Below are 18,085 nucleotides of genomic sequence, written 5' to 3'. Positions count from 1 at the left end.
TTTTTATTTTGCCCGATGATATTTTCTTGTATATCGTATGGACTCAAGTCTCCACCCAGACGAAAAATTATCTAACGAAAATTTAGGCTGGATTTGAACCGGGGCGGACAGAACGGACATGGCTCGGACATGGCGGCAGAAGAAATCTATTGGCAAACTGAAATTTTGGCTCTTTATAGATAAGTATAGATAAGGAAAGATAAAAATTTCAGTCCACCATATATTTATATGTCCATCGATAAGATTAATAAGATTAATTAAACGATACTTCTCTCATTCGGATCTGGTTTTCTATTATTATTATTTGCTTATTTTCTATTTATGGCACGAGGACTCCTGTTTCAATTGGTTTAGGAAAAAAAGGAAAGTTATGAGATAAATCTAACTTGGAATCCTAACACAAGTTTAAACCAATTTTAGACCGAAACAAGCGAATAGTTGGACTCCTAAAATCCAGAACGATCAGAAATTTTGCATTTTTATTATTAGAAGAAGAAAAAAGTACTACATATTAGGATATTGATTTTTCTTTTGCCTCACATCTAACTAAATAAAGAAAGTGGAGCAAAATAAAGAACGTAATTTTTATCTTTTTCTATTTGACTATTAAGAGTTCTATTTAGAATACTTAGGATGTGAGGTATTTATATTAGAATTCTTACTTCATATTAGTTTAGACGCAAGTTATTCTAACTCATATGAGCATAGGTTATATATATAAGTCCAGATAAAAGAAACTCTCCATCGTTCAGTAGTTAGACAAAAAAATAAATGGACAAATATATATATATATATATATATATATATACACACACACACTATTCTACACTCTAGGTGTAAAATATTATTCTATACCGCAAGTCAAAATTGAGTACAAAAAATACTGAGCTGTACTGGAGAGTGTTCAGTATCATCTTGTCCAACACTCAGGACCATGAAATACTGAACAATACTGAAACACGAATACTGAACATTACTGAATTATAACACTTCGGTGTAGAATAGTATTCTACACCTAAGGTGTAGAATAACACTTGTGTGTGTATATATATAATTAGGTAATAGAGATATAGATATAGATTTAATAGTTTTTTCTCCCATTGCAACGCACGAGCATTTTTGCTAGTTGAGACTAAAATTCAAATTAGTTAGGCCTTGTTTAGTCTCCCACCCAAAAAATTTTCAACCATCATATCAAATGTTTACTCCTCTGTCCATGAAAGTTTTCAACTCTAGAATTTGTGCCGGTCAAATTTTTTAACTTTGACTAACTTAAAAGAGCATCGATATGTATGATATAAAATGAGTATCTTATAAAAATATATTCTATGATAAATATAATGGTATTAATTTAGTACTATAAATCTTAGTGTTTTTTCTAAAAATTCGGTCAAAATTTTAAAAGTTTAACTTAGAATAACTCTTAGTTGAAGCTTTATGGGACAGAGGGAGTAGACAAATGCATGAAATATTAAATATAGATAAAAAACTAATTACACAGTTTGGTTGTAAATTACGAAACAAACCTTTTAAGACTAACTAGCTCATGATTAGCTGTAATTGCTACAGTAACTTACATGTATTAATGATAGATTAATTAGTCTTAATAAATTCCTCTCGTGGTTTCTAGACGAGCTATGTAATTTATTTTTTATTAGTCCATATTTAATACTTCAAATATGTGCCGGTATATCCATTATGACATAAAAATTATTTTCACCAACTAAACAAGACCTTAGTGTCGTTTAGCTACTTGGCTAATAACCAGTTGAAAATTTAGCTAAAAGAATCAACTCACCTATAATCATCCTATTTATATGGACTAGACTTAATTTTGATTTTTAGCTAGCTAACAATTAACCCCAGGTATTCAAATAGACCATAAGAACATGTCTGTGTCCTGTTGAATAGGAACCTAGGTATCTAAATTATAAGTCCTTCTAATATTATTAGAGAGTTAGCATCTCATGTTTGACCATAATTATATAGATAATTACAAAAATTTATGACATCAAATAAGTATACTATAAAAATACAATTAATAAAAAATCTAATAATACTTATTTGATAATACTATTATTTTATTATATAAATTTGGCTAAACTTGGGATGTGTTGATTTCCTAAAAAATTAGAATGACTTATAATTTAGGAGGAAGGGAGTACCTTTGAAGCACAAACAGACATTTACGCCAGTGTCAATAGAAGTTTCATTACAACATAGGCTAAATAATATAAGTATTTTCTAATGACATGCCTTAGACTGTCTCCAATAGGAGATCTACATACGTACTCCTATATCCAAAATAGGTAGCAGAAGAACTAAAATTAGTTTACAACAAAGTATCTATATATGAGACCTATTTTGAGTTGCCTGAGAGACACAATGTAAATATGAGCTCCGGCAAACCTACACCTATTTGCAGAAATGATTATCTTTTGGGTCTTATATGATGGGAATATATCCAGTGCAAACTACAACCTCCGTGAAAACCTATGCAAACCATAGCAAAAAAGTTATCTAAATTCACCAAAAAAATCACACATGTAGATGATATGCTGATACACAACCTTGTAAAATATCTTATCCAGACTCGAATTCGTTTGTGAGATATAAAAATAATAAATTTGTAGCAAATCTTGTGGACACCTTTCTGGCTTGAAATTTGTTATTTTTATATCTCACAAACAAAGTTGAGTTTAGACAAGATATTTTACAATGTTGTGTATCATCAAATCATCTACATGTGTGATTTTTTTAATGAATTTAGACAATTTTTTTACTATGGTTTGCACAGGTTTTCACGGAGGTTGTGGTTTGCACTAGATATGTTCCCCTTATAAAAAGATATTGAACCTTTTATGTGTAGCACTATCAAAATATTGAATGAGTCTTGTATTTTAGTATTGTTGTTGAAGATAATTTGAGAACCGCGTTTCATGCGTATGCGTATATACAAGTGGTCATTTATAACTTTGTGTTTGTATACGCTGCCTCGCAAGTAGCAACTCGGAGCAAATGAAAATCAGGCCTTGTTTAGTTCTAAAAATTTTTGCAAAACAGACACTGTAGCATTTTCGTTTGTATTTGACAAATATTTTTCAATCATGCACTAACTAGGCTCAAAAGATTCGTCTCGTCAATTTCGACCAAACTGTGCAATTAGTTTTTATTTTCGTCTATATTTAATACTCCATATATGCGTCTAAAGATTCGATGTGACAGGGAATGCGGAAAATTTTGCAAAATTTTCTGGGAAGTAAACAAGGCCTCAGCAAAACCGGCCGATAGTGGAGGGACAATTGGTCAGTTGCAGTTAGCACACCGCTGTCACGCGACCGTAAAGATCGCAAGCCAACGACGCCTGTTTACTCGCGGCACAAAGTGTGGTTTGTTGAAGAAAATCACGGAAAGATATGGATATGGCATCTTCATCCACCGTGCATGATGGCCAGAGGCAGTTCCTTGTTGAACCGGTCAAGTTATAGATTCGGATTTTTTTTTGCAACGAAATTCAGGCATGGTTTACTTTCTAAAAATTGCGAAAAATATTTTAAGATTTTCTATTACATCGAATCTTGTGGTTTATCTATAATTTGCGAGATATTTTTTTGAGCATAGTTAGTTCATGATTGGACAATATTTATCAAATACAAATAAAAATATAATAGTGTTCATTTTGCAAAAGAATTTGCAACTAAATGAGGCCTCATTCTTGTTCATGAAGATTGATCGTGACTTTGGCCTTTGGTTAGATGCAAAAACTTTTTGATTGGTTATTGTAGTATTTTTGTTTGTATTTGTTAATTATTGTCTAATTATAAAAAAAATCTATATTTTTTTTTGTCTCGGGTCCTTCGTCGGAAGGTACACCGTTCATTCGTTACAGCGGCTTTCGAAAAAAAAAAAAGAAATCTTTGGAGGAGTTGGTGTTTTTATGTACCCCCACCAACACCAACAGGTATGGGTACCTCAAGCCGGCCGGGTTGCCTTCATCGCCGGTCAAGGTCAACACCAACCAAACCGGATCGTGCACCGGTATACCACCCTACTGCTCGCACGCGCTTCAGTAGTCAGTACATCACCATCCACGAGTCCATCGTGTCGTGTCATCCAAATCACGCGCGCGCACGCCGCTATGCTCCGCGTCCGCGTCCGCGTCCGCGTGATCGTGATCCCCCTCGACCTCGAGGCGGAGGACCTTCTGATTCGCATCGAACTGGCTGGCACGGGCCTGACGGCCAGGCCATGCCCGCGCGACCGCGTTGCCTTTTCGGCCGCATTCTTTGCTTGCGCCGTGAAAGAAACCGATTCCGCGCGCAGACAGGTACAGGTTAGGGGTCAACCAGTTTGTTCGTCAGCTATCCTCTCCCTCTCCTCGGCGCCCTCATCCGGGCATGGCGTGCGGCGGCAGGGGCGGCACGGGGTGGTCCTCGCTGCCGGCGGACCTGCTGCTCACCGTATTCGCCCTCCTCCCCTCCGACGTCGACCGCATCCGCTTCCGCGCCGTCTGCGCGGGCTGGGGCGCCGCCGCGGCCGCGTGGCGCCCGCGCCCCTGGCTCGTCGGATCCGTCACCGACCGCTCCGGCCGGGCCGCCGGCGCCATGTCGTCGTTCTGGCTCTCCCCCGGCGGCGGCCTCCTGCCCTTCGCCGCCAACGTGCCACCGGGGCTGGACTACCTCTCCTCGTCCTCCCACGGCTACCTCGCGCTCTCCGACCCCAGGATTAGCCCCAAGGCCATCCTCCTCCTCAACCCCTTGACCGGCCGGCGCGTCCACCTCCCGCCCATCGGCTTCTTCAGCAACTGGCTCGACCTGACCACCGTCGTGCTGTCGGCCGACCCCGCCACGGCCGCCGAGTGGGCCGCGGTGGCCGTCGGGTTCCCGACCACCTGCCTCGCCTACTACAGCTCCGCCACCGGGGCGTGGGCGCGGCTCGACTTCCGCGTGCCCGGCTACGCCGGCGTCGAGCACTACGAGGGGCGGTTCTACGTGGCCTTCAAGTCCCGGATCTGCATCTGCGAGGTCGACGGGGACGCGCCCGCGGTCATCCCGCTCGAGCACGTCGACGCGGACGGCGACGCCGACGCCTCGGACGACGACGACGACGACGACGACAAGCTCCCTGGCGGTGGGAGGCGCGTCGTCGACACGCACCTGGTGGAGTGCGGCGGCCAGCTGCTCCTCGTCTCGGTGCACGACGACGTCGTGTACAACTCGGACGACGACGTCGTCGGCATGGCGGGCCTCGCCGTGGACGACGGCGGCAACAAGGGCGGCGACGCGCGTGCGGTGGAGGCTCACAGGGTGGAGTGGCTCGGGGATGGGGCGGTGCGGCTGGTGCGCGTGGTGGACATCGGCTTGAACAATCTGTTCCTGGGGAGGAACCGCGCGTTCGCGCTCTCCGGCGCGGAGTTCCCCTGCTGCCGCGCCAACTGCATCTTCCTCGTCGACCGGCAGGGCCAGCCGGACGGGGTCGTCAGGGTGCTGGGCATGGAGAGCCAGTCGGCGCGCCACGAGGAGACCATCTGCCAGGACGACGGCCGGCAAGGACCCTCTTCGACCGGGTGGGCTCGCCGTGGCTGGTTCTTCCCCAACTATTAGCTACGGTCGTGGTCAACTGGTCATCTTGTCTTTATGCTTGCTATAGTTAGCAGTACAATTTTTGTTTGTGATGGGGATTGATTACTCAGTCACACAAACTAGTGAACTCCTAGTGCCTCCGTTCGTTAATCCTGTAGTACGCCTACTAAAAATAAAAATAAAATGGAGGTGCTTTCTGATCGCGATAAGCCGATGATACGAACGCAAAGCTTCCTTTTAGCACAGGCACAGCAACTGGTTAAATAGTGAGACACCTCGCTCCTCCTATCCACTGCTCTACAAACACAGTAGAAGAAAGAAACGCTCGGTCAGAGAAGCGGTCACCAATAGAAAATGGATGACAGGCATTGCACATAACCTGAATCATTAACCTGCTGGATGAGTTCTTCAGTCTATGGAGCAAGATTGAGGCGGTCAACCGGAACCTACACGACGATGAAGAAGACTCCATAACTTGAAACCTTGAAAGCTTAGGCCAGTTCTCCACAAGGTCAGCCTATACTATACAATTTGCTGGACACACACTCTCCTCTTTCCCATCTCTGATCTGGGAAGTTTGGGCCCCTCCCAAGTGTAAGTTCTTCCTCTAGCTGCTCTTACAAGATAAGCTATGCTGCGTGGTTGGAAAAACAACTACTTCTGCGCCCTGTGCATAAGGAACCTTGAAACTGCTCAACACCTTTTCTTCGAATGCACCTGTGTCATATGGAACTTGGTAGCTAACCGGCGTTTGTGTGAAAAAATGAGATCATCTGGATGGGAAGACAAGGAGGACATTGAAGATTGGTTCATTCAACTTCCGGTGACAGAATGGGTCAAGAGTCAAGACACAGCCCGTCGCTGATCCTTAGTCCGACGTCTGGCACTTGATCCAACAACGTTAGTCCAGAGGATGTTTGGTTAGGGTTGTTAGAGTTCAACACATATTGTAGTATTTTCATTTTATTTAATAATTAGTATCCAATCATGAACTAATTAGGCTCAAAAGTTTCGTCTCGCAAATTACTCTCTAGCAGTGTTTTTAGTTTCATAAATAGTCTATATTTACTACTCCATGCATGTATCAAACATTCGATGTGACAGGTGTTAAAGTTTAACAAGTGGAATAGGCAGCGAGTAATGTTACCTCTGTTTCCTGCCCTATGCAGCCTAGGCTGTTATAGGGGGGCGCTTCTTACTGTGTAAGCTGCCTTAGAGAGCGTGTTTGTTGGTCTAAAAAGCCATGGCTAAAAATACCATTCGCTGATTTATTGTGAGAGAAAAACAATATTGGCTGATAGAAAAAGTACGGCTTATTAACCAAAGCCGGAATGTTCCGGATCTTTTTAAAAAATATATATTGGGGAATACCTTGTAGAAACTTCACATGTCCATTTAGTTGAGGTTTGTGCTCCTTGGTGATCTCTTATTGGGCGAGAAAAAGATTCGGCGGATACTCTTATGCACATAACTATGTACTATGTGCTCCTTGATGATCCTCGTGACATAACTATGGGCACCTATTATGCATAACACTTGCCTATATGCAAATATTCAATACCTTGGAAGTAATTTTTTTTCACATCTCTTATACCACAAGGGCTGGTTTGGATTCAACCATTCTACTTAGGGATTGGAGTGGATTGAGGGGGAATTAAACTAATTTCACTCTCAATCCCCTCCAATTCCCATGGGAAATGATTGATCCAAAGGAGCTCTATGTGAAACTTTGAAGCTTCTAAGGCAATGAGTTAGGTCCCAGGGTGCTGAGTTGATTCTAGGATTTTTTTCCACTCCCAACTTAGGGAAAATCGTTGGGTTGTAGGCTGCAAACCATCCAAATGAGATGAATCGGGCTGTGAAGAGGAAAGCGACGGGGCACCGGCGCCTGGCGGGCTGCCGCACAATGGAACTCACTCAAGCACCTCTTCCCAATTCCCATCGCTCATGAAGGTGCTGCTACTGCCCCTGCGTGCACTTGAGCATACATTCTCCATCCATTGCTCGATGAATTGCCTACAAGGTTTGCTCTATACCTTGTTCCATTTTGTCCGTGTTCTTGTTACATTGTGGCCCTTGATCTGTTTTGTAATAGTTCAGACTATCTTTTCCTGAACATGGTCATGTACAGCCTTGGACATGCCCTTTTTTTTTTGCCCTGTTCTGTTTGTAGTAGTTCGGCAAAAAAAAAAAAAAAGAAAAAAAAAAGACAGTATTCTCAATTTCAGAGCGAATGCAACTCCCTTTTGGATTCCTAAATGGATATGACATTCAGTGGGTTTGATGAAGCTTGGGACTTTTGGTTGACATATGGTGGTCTCTGATGGGTTTTGATGTTCGAAAGAGTCACACGAATATGAGTGATCTTGATGGATTAGTTTGTTCAAATCAAGGTTCTCGAGCTGGGAATAAAAAGTTCTGTATTGTCAAGCGTAATTGAGCTCAACCCTGTATTGTTCAAATCAAGGCTGCAGAGTTCACATGGGCATCACTTTGGACAGAGAAAAAGGGACACGAGATGCAAGAACATGGATTATTCAAGATATGCATGGGAGGGATATAGTGGAAATTCCTAAGTTAGATGCTGCACTTCGGTAAAAAACCTTTGCAAAACATTCCTTCCTCTGGCTTCAAGAGCTGCTGATTCTGAAGACTGTTGCTTGCTTGTGGAACATGCAGTTCATAATTTGAGTAAGCAAGTGGAAGAAAAAAAAAATCAGAGGAACTCCTCATATTGATGTTGAACAGTCTAGTCCTCTTTTGTGAATGTAACTCTGCAATTGGGCGTTGCATGTTTTTGTATATGAAAATAGGAACAGAGAACCTTGATTCATGCAACAGGATCTCAGTTTATCATTTTCTCTTTTCTGTTTAGCATATACTGTCTCTTCTGTAAATGTAATTAGAGGACATTAATCTCCCACTACCGTAATATATATGATATTACTGTAGGCTCCCATGTGTTCATAGAATTATTTTAATATTAATGCCTTTTTTTTTTGTTTGTGCCTTTTGATTCCAGATGAACTGGTTCAGGAATTAGCATATAAACTAGAGAGAGAAGACCATACTGCCTACTAAGCGTGTGCCATGGATGCGAGCTGCAGACTGAACCTGGAAATGTCAATGTTGCCTCATTCTGAAGGCTAGATTATCAATATAAGCATGTTCAGATAGCGAGCCAAGCCGAGCGAGTGGCCACAGGAAACCTTTGCATTGACTCGGAGCACATTTTTTTTGTTTCCTGCAAAAGTACATGCTTCTCCACTGTTCCTATGAAAGTTTTTTTGGCCGATTTCTCCATACCAAACGATTAGTGACATGAGCAAAATAGAGGTTTGGCATTTCGTTGAAATTCCTTTAAATTTCCTCCATTCCAAACAAGGCCTTTGGAATTGAAAATGAATCGCCGAAGGAATCGAATAGGATTTATTGCACATGAATCATTGAAGAGATTGAATAGGAATTACAAATGCATCACCGAAGGAATCGAAAAACCAAGGGTTCATTTGTGCACAAGCACGACAGTACATTGTCTCGAATAAAAGAGCATTAACTTTAAACGAAAGAAATGACGACTTCAAAGACGAAACTAGAGCAGCATTTTCTTAATAATAATTAATTGAAAAAAGAGAAAGCATTACGAAGGCCACGCATCGAGTACCTGCGCCTGCGCCGCGGCGGCGGCGGCGGCGTCGTGTCCAACACCGGGCGAGGGCAAAACCAAGAGAGAATTTGCCAGTCTCCGGCGAGGGGCATTTTCCGGACGATCTTATCGCGCCGCCTGGGATCCGCTTGGAGATCAATGACGACCATCCCTTGCACGTTCATCGAATAGTTGACAGCAAAGAAGTAGACACAGCCTGCCCTGACGGCGGGGAAGCCGCTCGCCGGGAGCGCGAACGCGTGGCCCTGCGGCGCCACGAACACGGCGTAGTCGCCGGTGCTCGCCGCCGCCTCGAACGCCACTGGCATGCCGCTGCCGTCGTCGGCGTCGAACACCATCTTGAACACCTTGGCGATGTACCGGATCTTGTGCTTCTCGAAGAAGTGGCTGCCGAGGCTGTACCACGGCGACGTATACTCGTCGCGCCACGCCACCTGCACGACCAGGAGGTCGCCGCCGCACTCCACCAGGCACTCCTGCCAGCCCCACTCCTGAACCGCCGGTGTAAATATCCTTACCGAGCTCATCACAAGCCTCCGGGCTTCGACGTCGCAGACGGCGAGCCTGTAGGGTTTTCCGACGAGCACGTAGGGTCGCCCCCTGAAGAACTCGAGCCCCCGGTAGAACCGCATCTGCTGGCCCTCCTGGCCCTGGCCGTCTTCGACCGGATCAACCCGCGCCCAGTCGTCGTCGCCGGGACGGCAGAAGGCGAGCACTTCTCTCGGGTTGTAGATGTCGTCCCATCTGAAGAAGGCGAACGCCGTCCAGCTGCCGGGCGCGGCGAGAGGGTCGTCGGAGAGGAAGACGTCGAACAGATTGTAGCCGGCGTCGAAGGCAGGGAGTGGGATCTCAGCACAGGAGATGGGATCTCTGAGGAGGAGGTGCTCGTCTTCGTTCACGACGAGCCAGCCGCGCGATGTGCCCCTCACGCAGGCGGGAGGCCATACAGATACTCCAGTGACGACGGCAGAGTCGACGCGGACGGAGCTGACGTGGGTGTGGCGCCGGCGATCCACGGGCCGCACAAAGGCGTGAACAGGCTCATCGTCGTCGTCGGTAGCGTTCAAGATGAACATTGGTCGGGGTACATGGACGCCAGCGCCCGCAGCGGCACGCCAGCCAGGGCACACGCGGCGGAAATGAACGGCGTCGACATCACTAGGGAGACGAACAAATATGTCACGCAACAGCCCTTGCTCGAGAGACGCCCAATCCCTCTCCATAGATGCAAAACTGATTGAAGGTATGAAGTCTTAGTCAGTTGCATCTAATAAGGCTGTGTGCCATGGGAGTGCATGTAGATGTAGAGCACATGCAAGCCGCATGTAGATGTAGTCTCCAATGTTTTTTCTTTTCTTTTTTTTTTAAATCACATCACGGTCACCCTGGCACGACATTTGTTTCTTTTTTTTTTAAATCACATCACGGTCAGCCTGGCATGACATTTGTTCCATTCTTTATGGCCGGCTCCTGCGGCACGTATGGGGGCAAATAGAAAACGCGGCAGTGGACTGTAGATCGACCGCGCTGTAGCGACATGCTAGCTGGCTTGTGAGTCGACGTGGTGGTGAAGGGGACCAGATTGAGGGTTGAGTTCGGTTGCATGTCTAGGCTTGTTTTTTAGGTTTTTATTTGGATTAACAACAACCGCTAGTTTGAATCCTTGATTTACATAGTGACTTGAAAGTAGAGGCTGGCGGTGTCTCCAAATGTGTATTTTTCATGCCTCTGCAAAACTTTATTTTGCTAGTGTATACTATATCTATTTAGAAAGGACAAAACATATTATAATTAGATGAAAGGGATTACAATGTATATTTTATATAATAAGATTTGTAAATGGTGTAAAGATTGAAACTTATAATATTAATTTTGTTTATTTATTTATTTTGATACAAGTGTAATTCTTGATATTATTTGTAATGCCCTTAAGTTTAATTACTTTTTATGTTCCAAACTACAAGTTATTTTAGCTTTTCTAGATACATAGTTATCTGGATACAATGTATATCAAGGTATATAGCAAAGGCTATACATTTAGAAAAGTTAGAACCACTTATTATTTAGAATGAAAGGAATAATATTTCATCATAACTATTGGGGTGTATCTAGGGATGAAAATGGCTTTGATAATTCTCCAATCCAAATCTGAATTTTGAGAATACATTGAAGAATTTGTAATATCCTTCCAGATATGGATAGTCCAAATCTAATTGTGTGTAGATGAGGGGTAGAATTCAAAATTCATAAAATCCATGAGTTATGGATTATTCGCAAATTCTATGCGTCCTATACTAGCAAATATGCCCGTGCGTTGCAACGGGAGAAAAACATCAAATGGCCATAGAAAGTGATGACATAATATTACATATCTATTTATATTTATCCTTTTTATAAAATTTAAAGTCCATAATTTATTTTATTGATAACCATGATATCTATGGTATTAGTTAATATTTACAATAATATGTAGCATGGAGACATATTTATTTAATAATAATAATAGAAATTAGTCAAATCTTATCTTACTCTAATGTTACCTCTTAATATACCTTAGTATTATATTAAAATATGAGAAGTTTATTGCTAGCTTTATTTTTTATTTAGATTAGGATTTCTATGAAATATGATATATCAGTTAAACTTATGTAGATTATGAACACATCAGCTTATGAAGTATATATATGACATAACAACACATCGTGCAAAGGTAGTGGAAGCATCATTTTTTATTTTTACATACTTAAATTGATTGTAAACTATTTAGCAAGCATAAATCTAGGTAAGTTAGTAAATCAGCGAGATATGTAGGAATGGTGCTAAACCTTTTACTACAAATTAGGCATCACATTAAATAGGCTACCATAAGTTTTTCATAATAATTGAAGCAAGATAACAACAATTTCAATTTTACACTAAAAACCATGGGCAAACATCTCCAGCAAAAAAAATATACTAAAATTTGTAATATTTTTTGTTTACTGCATGGATCTACATATGTAGAGTGGAGGTGAACAAAACTTGTTTTGTAATTTTTAGATTTTTCTATAAATTACTACGCATTTATCAATTTTCAGCCGATTTAAACAATACAATAAAAGTACACTAATAGGACAAACACTTTGCACTAGGTCCCTGTACTTTCGTTATTCTCAACATTTTAGATTTTTCTATGAATTACTACGCATTTATCAATTTTCAGCTGATTTAAAAAATAAAATAAAAGTAAACTAATAAGACAAACACTTTGCACTAGGTCCCTGTACTTTCGTTATTCTCAACATGCTCTGATGTGTATTGAGATTTTACATTGGGAACCTTAGAAAAAGCTTATATTCTTTTTTCCTCTTCCACAACGGGCCAATTCTGGAGCGGGAGTGGACGCTGGTGGACAGAATTTTTAGGCAGACTAAAAAATTTACAATTATATATTAGGGATAGATTTAAAATAGGATACCTCATATTTGTCTCTTAAAATCAGAGTAACTCAGGATTAAAAAACTTGTTAGTTGATAACTCTTATTTTATCATGTGGCTGTTTTATATTCTAAATTCTATATTGGGAATTCACTCGCTAACTACATATCATTTGTGAGTGTGAATACCCTATTAAGTATTAATGCCTGTGTGATAGCCACAACATGGAATGCAATGCAAAGATTATTGTCCACTGCTTGTTATTGGCTCTTCTGTAAATTAGTTCTTTGTAATATAATTTTCTCTCTCTCTCTCTATATATATATATATATATATTACTTGACTATTTAAATTCATTTTTTATTTGATCCCACTCCATCTCCATACCATTTTCGACATGAGGAAAAATCTGCATTTGCATGCGCATCCGTACATTATCTGCTCCGAATCTAATCTGATTTGATCCATTTTCACCCCTAGGTGTATCACAAGTTAGGAACTCCCATTAGCGCAAAAAGGCCTAATTAGTTAAGCCGTGGGGTTGTTCATGAGTGTTTAGGGCTTGTAGTTTTTAAGGATATTTTTTGTAATTATAAACCCCACCAGGAAAGAAATGAAAACTTTCCCCTTTCACCTCCCCTATAAAAGATAATGGAGCCAAAAGGTGGAGAGGACCTTTGGCCCATCACTCACTGATTGCCCTCTCTTACTTTCTCGACTCATATATCTCATTGTTAGCCTGAGATTCAAGATCAACAATAAACAAATTTAAAATATTATTTCGATTGGTTATTGTATAGTGTTTTTAGAGTTTATTATTGAAATATTATGAAATTTTATATAATATGTATGAAACTTTTGCATACAATTAGAATACTATAAAATTTAGAATTGATAGTAGGATCAGTATCATTTTGATTTGGCAGCATATATTACAATAATAAGATTAGATTTTTATGATACAGATTGAAGATATTGACAATCTATACGTTAAGTTTGTTTGCTTCAAGCCGTATTTCCTCACTCACAAGAAACAATAAAAATCAATGAAAATCACATTAGGAGCGCTTTTTTCCGGACACTCTTACAAGAAACAATAAAAATCATTTACAATCACATTGGGAACGCCTTTTTCTGGACAGACTACTGTGTCTCCAAAGTATGAACCGAATAGCTAAGTAAAAAAAGAATAGTAAAAAAAAAAGTTCAATAGGCAGTAGGAACATTGGTCGGGGTACATGGACGCCAGCGCCCGCAGCGGCACGCCAGCCAGGGCACACGCGGCGGAAATGAACGGCGTCGACATCACTCGGGAGGCGAACAAATATGTCACGCAACAGCCCTTGCTCGAGATACGCCCAATCCCTCTCCATAGATGGAAAACTGATTGAAGGTATGAAGTCTTAGTCAGTTGCATCTAATAAGGCTGTGTCAAACCATGGGAGTGCATGTAGATGTAGAGGACATGCAAGCCGCATGTAGATGTAGTCTCTAATGTTTTTTTTAAATCACATCACGGTCAGTCTGGCACGACATTTGTTTTCTTTTTTTTTCTTTTTTTTTTGTAAATCACACCACGGTTAGCCTGGCACGACATTTGTTCCATTCTTTATGGCCGGCTCCTGTGGCACGCACGGGGGCGAATAGAAGACGCGGCAGTGGACTGCAGATCGACCGCGCTGTAGCGACACGATAGCTGGCTTGTGCGTCGATGTGGTGGTGAAGGGGACCAGATTGAGGGTTGAGTTCGGTTGCATGTCTAGGCTTGTTTTTTTAGGTTTTAATTTGGATTAACAACAACTGCCAGTTTGAATCCTTGATTTACATACAGTGACTTGAAAGTAGAGACTGGCGGTGTCTCCAAATGTGTATTTTCATGCCTCTGAAAAACTTTATTTTGCTAGTGTATACTATATCTATTTAGAAAAGACAAAACATATTATAATTAGATGAAATGGATTACAATGTATATTTTATATAATAAGATTTGTAAATGGTGTAAAGATTGAAACTTATAATATTGATTTTGATTATTTATTTATTTGATACAAGTGTAATTCTTGATATTATTTGTAATGCCCTTAAGTTTAATTACTTTCTATGTTCCAAACTACAAGTTATTTTAGCTTTTCTAGATACATAGTTATCTAGATATAATGCATATCAAGGTATATAGCAAAGGCTATACATTTAGAAAAGTTAGAACCACTTATTATTTGGAATGAAAGGAATAATATTTCATCATAACTATTGGGGTGTATCTAGGGATGAAAATGGCTTTGATAATTCTCCGATCCAAATCTGAATTTTTAGAATACATTGAAGAATTTGTAATATACTTCAAAATCCATGAGATATGGATTATTCGCAAATTCTATGCGTCCTATACTAGCAAATATGCCCGTGCGTTGCAACGGGAGAAAAACATCAAATGGCCATAGAAAGTGATGACATAATATTACATATCTATTTATATTTATCCTTTTTATAAAATTTAAAGTCCATAATTTATTTTATTAATAACCATGATATCTATGGTATTAGATAGTTAATATTTACAATAATATATAGCATAGAGACATATTTATTTAATAATAATAATAATAGAAATTAGTCAAATCTTATCTTACTCTAATGTTACCTCTTAATATACCTTAGTATTATATTAAAATATGAGAAGTTTGTTGCTAGCTTTATTTTTTATTTAGATTAGGATTCCTATGAAATATGATATATCAGTTAAATTTATGTAGATTATGAACACATGGGCTTATGAAGTGTTCATATAACATAACAACACATCGTGCAAAGGTAGTAGAAGCATCTTTTTTTACATACTTAAATTGATTGTAAACTATTTAGCAAGCATAAATCTAGGTAAGTTAGTAAATCAGTGAGATATGCAGGAATGGTGCTAAACCTTTTACTACAAATTAGGCATCACATTAAATAGGCTACCATAAATTTTTCATAATAAGTGGAGTAAGATAACTACAATTTCAATTTTACACTAAAAACTATAGGCAAACATCTCCAGAAAAAATATACTAAAATTTGTAATATTTTTTGTTTACTTCGTGGATCTACATATGTAGAGTGGAGCTGAACAAAACTTGTTTTGTAATTTTTAGATTTTTCTATAAATTACTACACATTTATCAATTTTTAGCCGATTTAAAGAATAAAATAAAAGTACACTTATAGGACAAACACTTTGCACTGGGCCAAACACTTTGCACTAGGCCCCTGTACTTTCGTTATTCTCAATATTTTAGATTTTTCTATGAATTACTACGCATTTATTAATTTTTAGCTGATTTAAAGAATAAAATAAAAGTAAACTAATAAGACAAACACTTTGCACTAGCCCCCTGTACTTTCGTTATTCTCAACATGCTCTGATGTGTATTGAGATTTTACATTGGAAACCTTAGAAAAAGCTTATATTCTTTTTTCCTCTTCCACAACGGGCCAATTCTGGAGCGGGAGTGGACGCTGGTGGACAGAATTTTTAGGCAGACTAAAATTTTCACAATTATATATTAGGGATAGATTTAAAATAGGATACCTCATATTTGTCTCTTAAAATCAGAGTAACTCAGGATTAAAAAACTTGTTAGTTGATAACTCTTATTTTATCATGTGGCTGTTTTATATTCTAAATTCTATATTGGGAATTCATTGGCTAACTACATATCATTTGTGAGTGTGAATACCCTATTAAGTATTAATGCCTGTGTGATAGCCACAACATGGAATGCAATGCAAAGATTATTGTCCACTGCTTGTTATTGGCTCTTCTGTAAATTAGTTCTTTGTAATATAATTTTCTATATATATATGTATTACTTGACTATTTAAATTCATTTTTGATTTGATCCCACTCCATCTCCATACCATTTTCGACATGAGGAAAAATCTGCATTTGCATGCGCATCCGTACATTATCTGCTCCGAATCTAATCTGATTTGATCCATTTTCACCCCTAGGTTGTATCACAAGTTAGGAACTCCCATTAGCGCAAAAAGGCCTAATTAGTTAAGCCCTGGGGTTGTTCATGAGTGTTTAGGGCTTGTAGTTTTTAAGGATATTTTTTTGTAATTATAAACCCCACCAGGAAAGAAATGAAAACTTTCCCCTTTCACCTCCCCTATAAAAGATAATGGAGCCAAAAGGTGGAGAGGACCTTTGGCCCATCACTCACTGATTCCCCTCTCTTACTTTCTCGACTTATATATCTCATTGTTGGCCTGAGATCCAAGATCAACAATAAACAAATTTAAAATATTATTTCTATTGGTTATTGTATAGTGTTTTTAGAGTTTATTATTGAAATATTATGAAATTTTATATAATATGTATGAAACTTTTGCATACAATTAGAATACTATAAAATTTAGAATTGATAGTAGGATCAGTATCATTTTGATTTGGCAGCATATATTACAATAATAAGATTAGATTTTTATGATACAGATTGAAGATATTGACAATCTATACGTTAAGTTTGTTTGCCTCAAGCCGTACTTCCTCACTCACAAGAAACAATAAAAATAAATTAAAATCACATTAGGAGCGCCTTTTCCCGGACACTCTCACAAGAAACAATAAAAATCAATTAAAATCACATTGGGAACGCCTTTTTCTGGACAGACTACTGTGTCTCCAAAGTATTAACCGAATAGCTAAGTAAAAAAAGAATAGTAAAAAAATAATGTTCAATAGACAGTAGGGACATGATTAAGTTTGAGTTTTGATTGAACCTCTTCAACACCCATTGCTTAGAGCTTGGAGCATTAGTGGTTCTAGAGCCAGAGCATAGCCGCGCTGGTGCCGCACACATGGAGAAAGAGGACATGCAAGTCGCATCCAAAATCTTAGTCTCTAATGATTTTTTTTTCAAAAGCTAATCAAGCCCAATGTAAATCACATCATGGTCAGCATGGCACGACATTTGTTGCGTTCTTTACGGCTGGCTTGTGGGGCTCGATTTTTCCGCACGGGCAAATAGAAGATGCGGCAGTGGACTGTGGATCGACGGGCAAATAGAAGATGCGGCAGTGGACTGTGGATCGACGGCGCTGTGGCGACACGCTAGCAATGGCTTGCAAGTTGACATGGTGGTGAAGTGCAAGTTGACATGGTGGTGAAGGGCCTAGATTTAGAGTTGAGTCTAGTTGCATACCTAGGCTTGTTTTTTAGGTTTTTATTTGGAATACCCCACGTGTTGCTATAGGAAAGTGATGGATTACCTTACATGATGATCTGGACAAACAAAATACTTATATGTCTTACTGACGTGAACATTGTAATTGTATGGCTAATAGATTTTAGTTGTGAGTAATAGTGCATTGTTTAGTTAGACCAATTTGCATGTTGAGAGAAATAGAGTGACTTTCTGACGTGGACATTATAATC

The 18,085-nt window shown here is 39.8% G+C and overlaps 1 protein-coding gene across 1 annotated transcript; it reads left to right on the top strand.

Moving 5' to 3' along the window:
* Positions 3,870–5,799, top strand: LOC8065684. The gene has a single exon (XM_002466888.2). The coding sequence runs from the start codon at positions 4,398–4,400 to the stop codon at positions 5,601–5,603; it is 1,206 nt and encodes a 401-aa protein (XP_002466933.1). The 5' UTR covers positions 3,870–4,397; the 3' UTR covers positions 5,604–5,799.

The sequence above is a fragment of the Sorghum bicolor genome, chromosome 1, assembly GCF_000003195.3.
Source record: "Sorghum bicolor cultivar BTx623 chromosome 1, Sorghum_bicolor_NCBIv3, whole genome shotgun sequence".
NCBI classification, from domain to species: Eukaryota; Viridiplantae; Streptophyta; class Magnoliopsida; order Poales; family Poaceae; genus Sorghum; species Sorghum bicolor.
The sequence above is the reverse complement of the archived record's forward strand: the minus strand, read 5'-3'. Positions and strand labels throughout refer to the sequence as shown.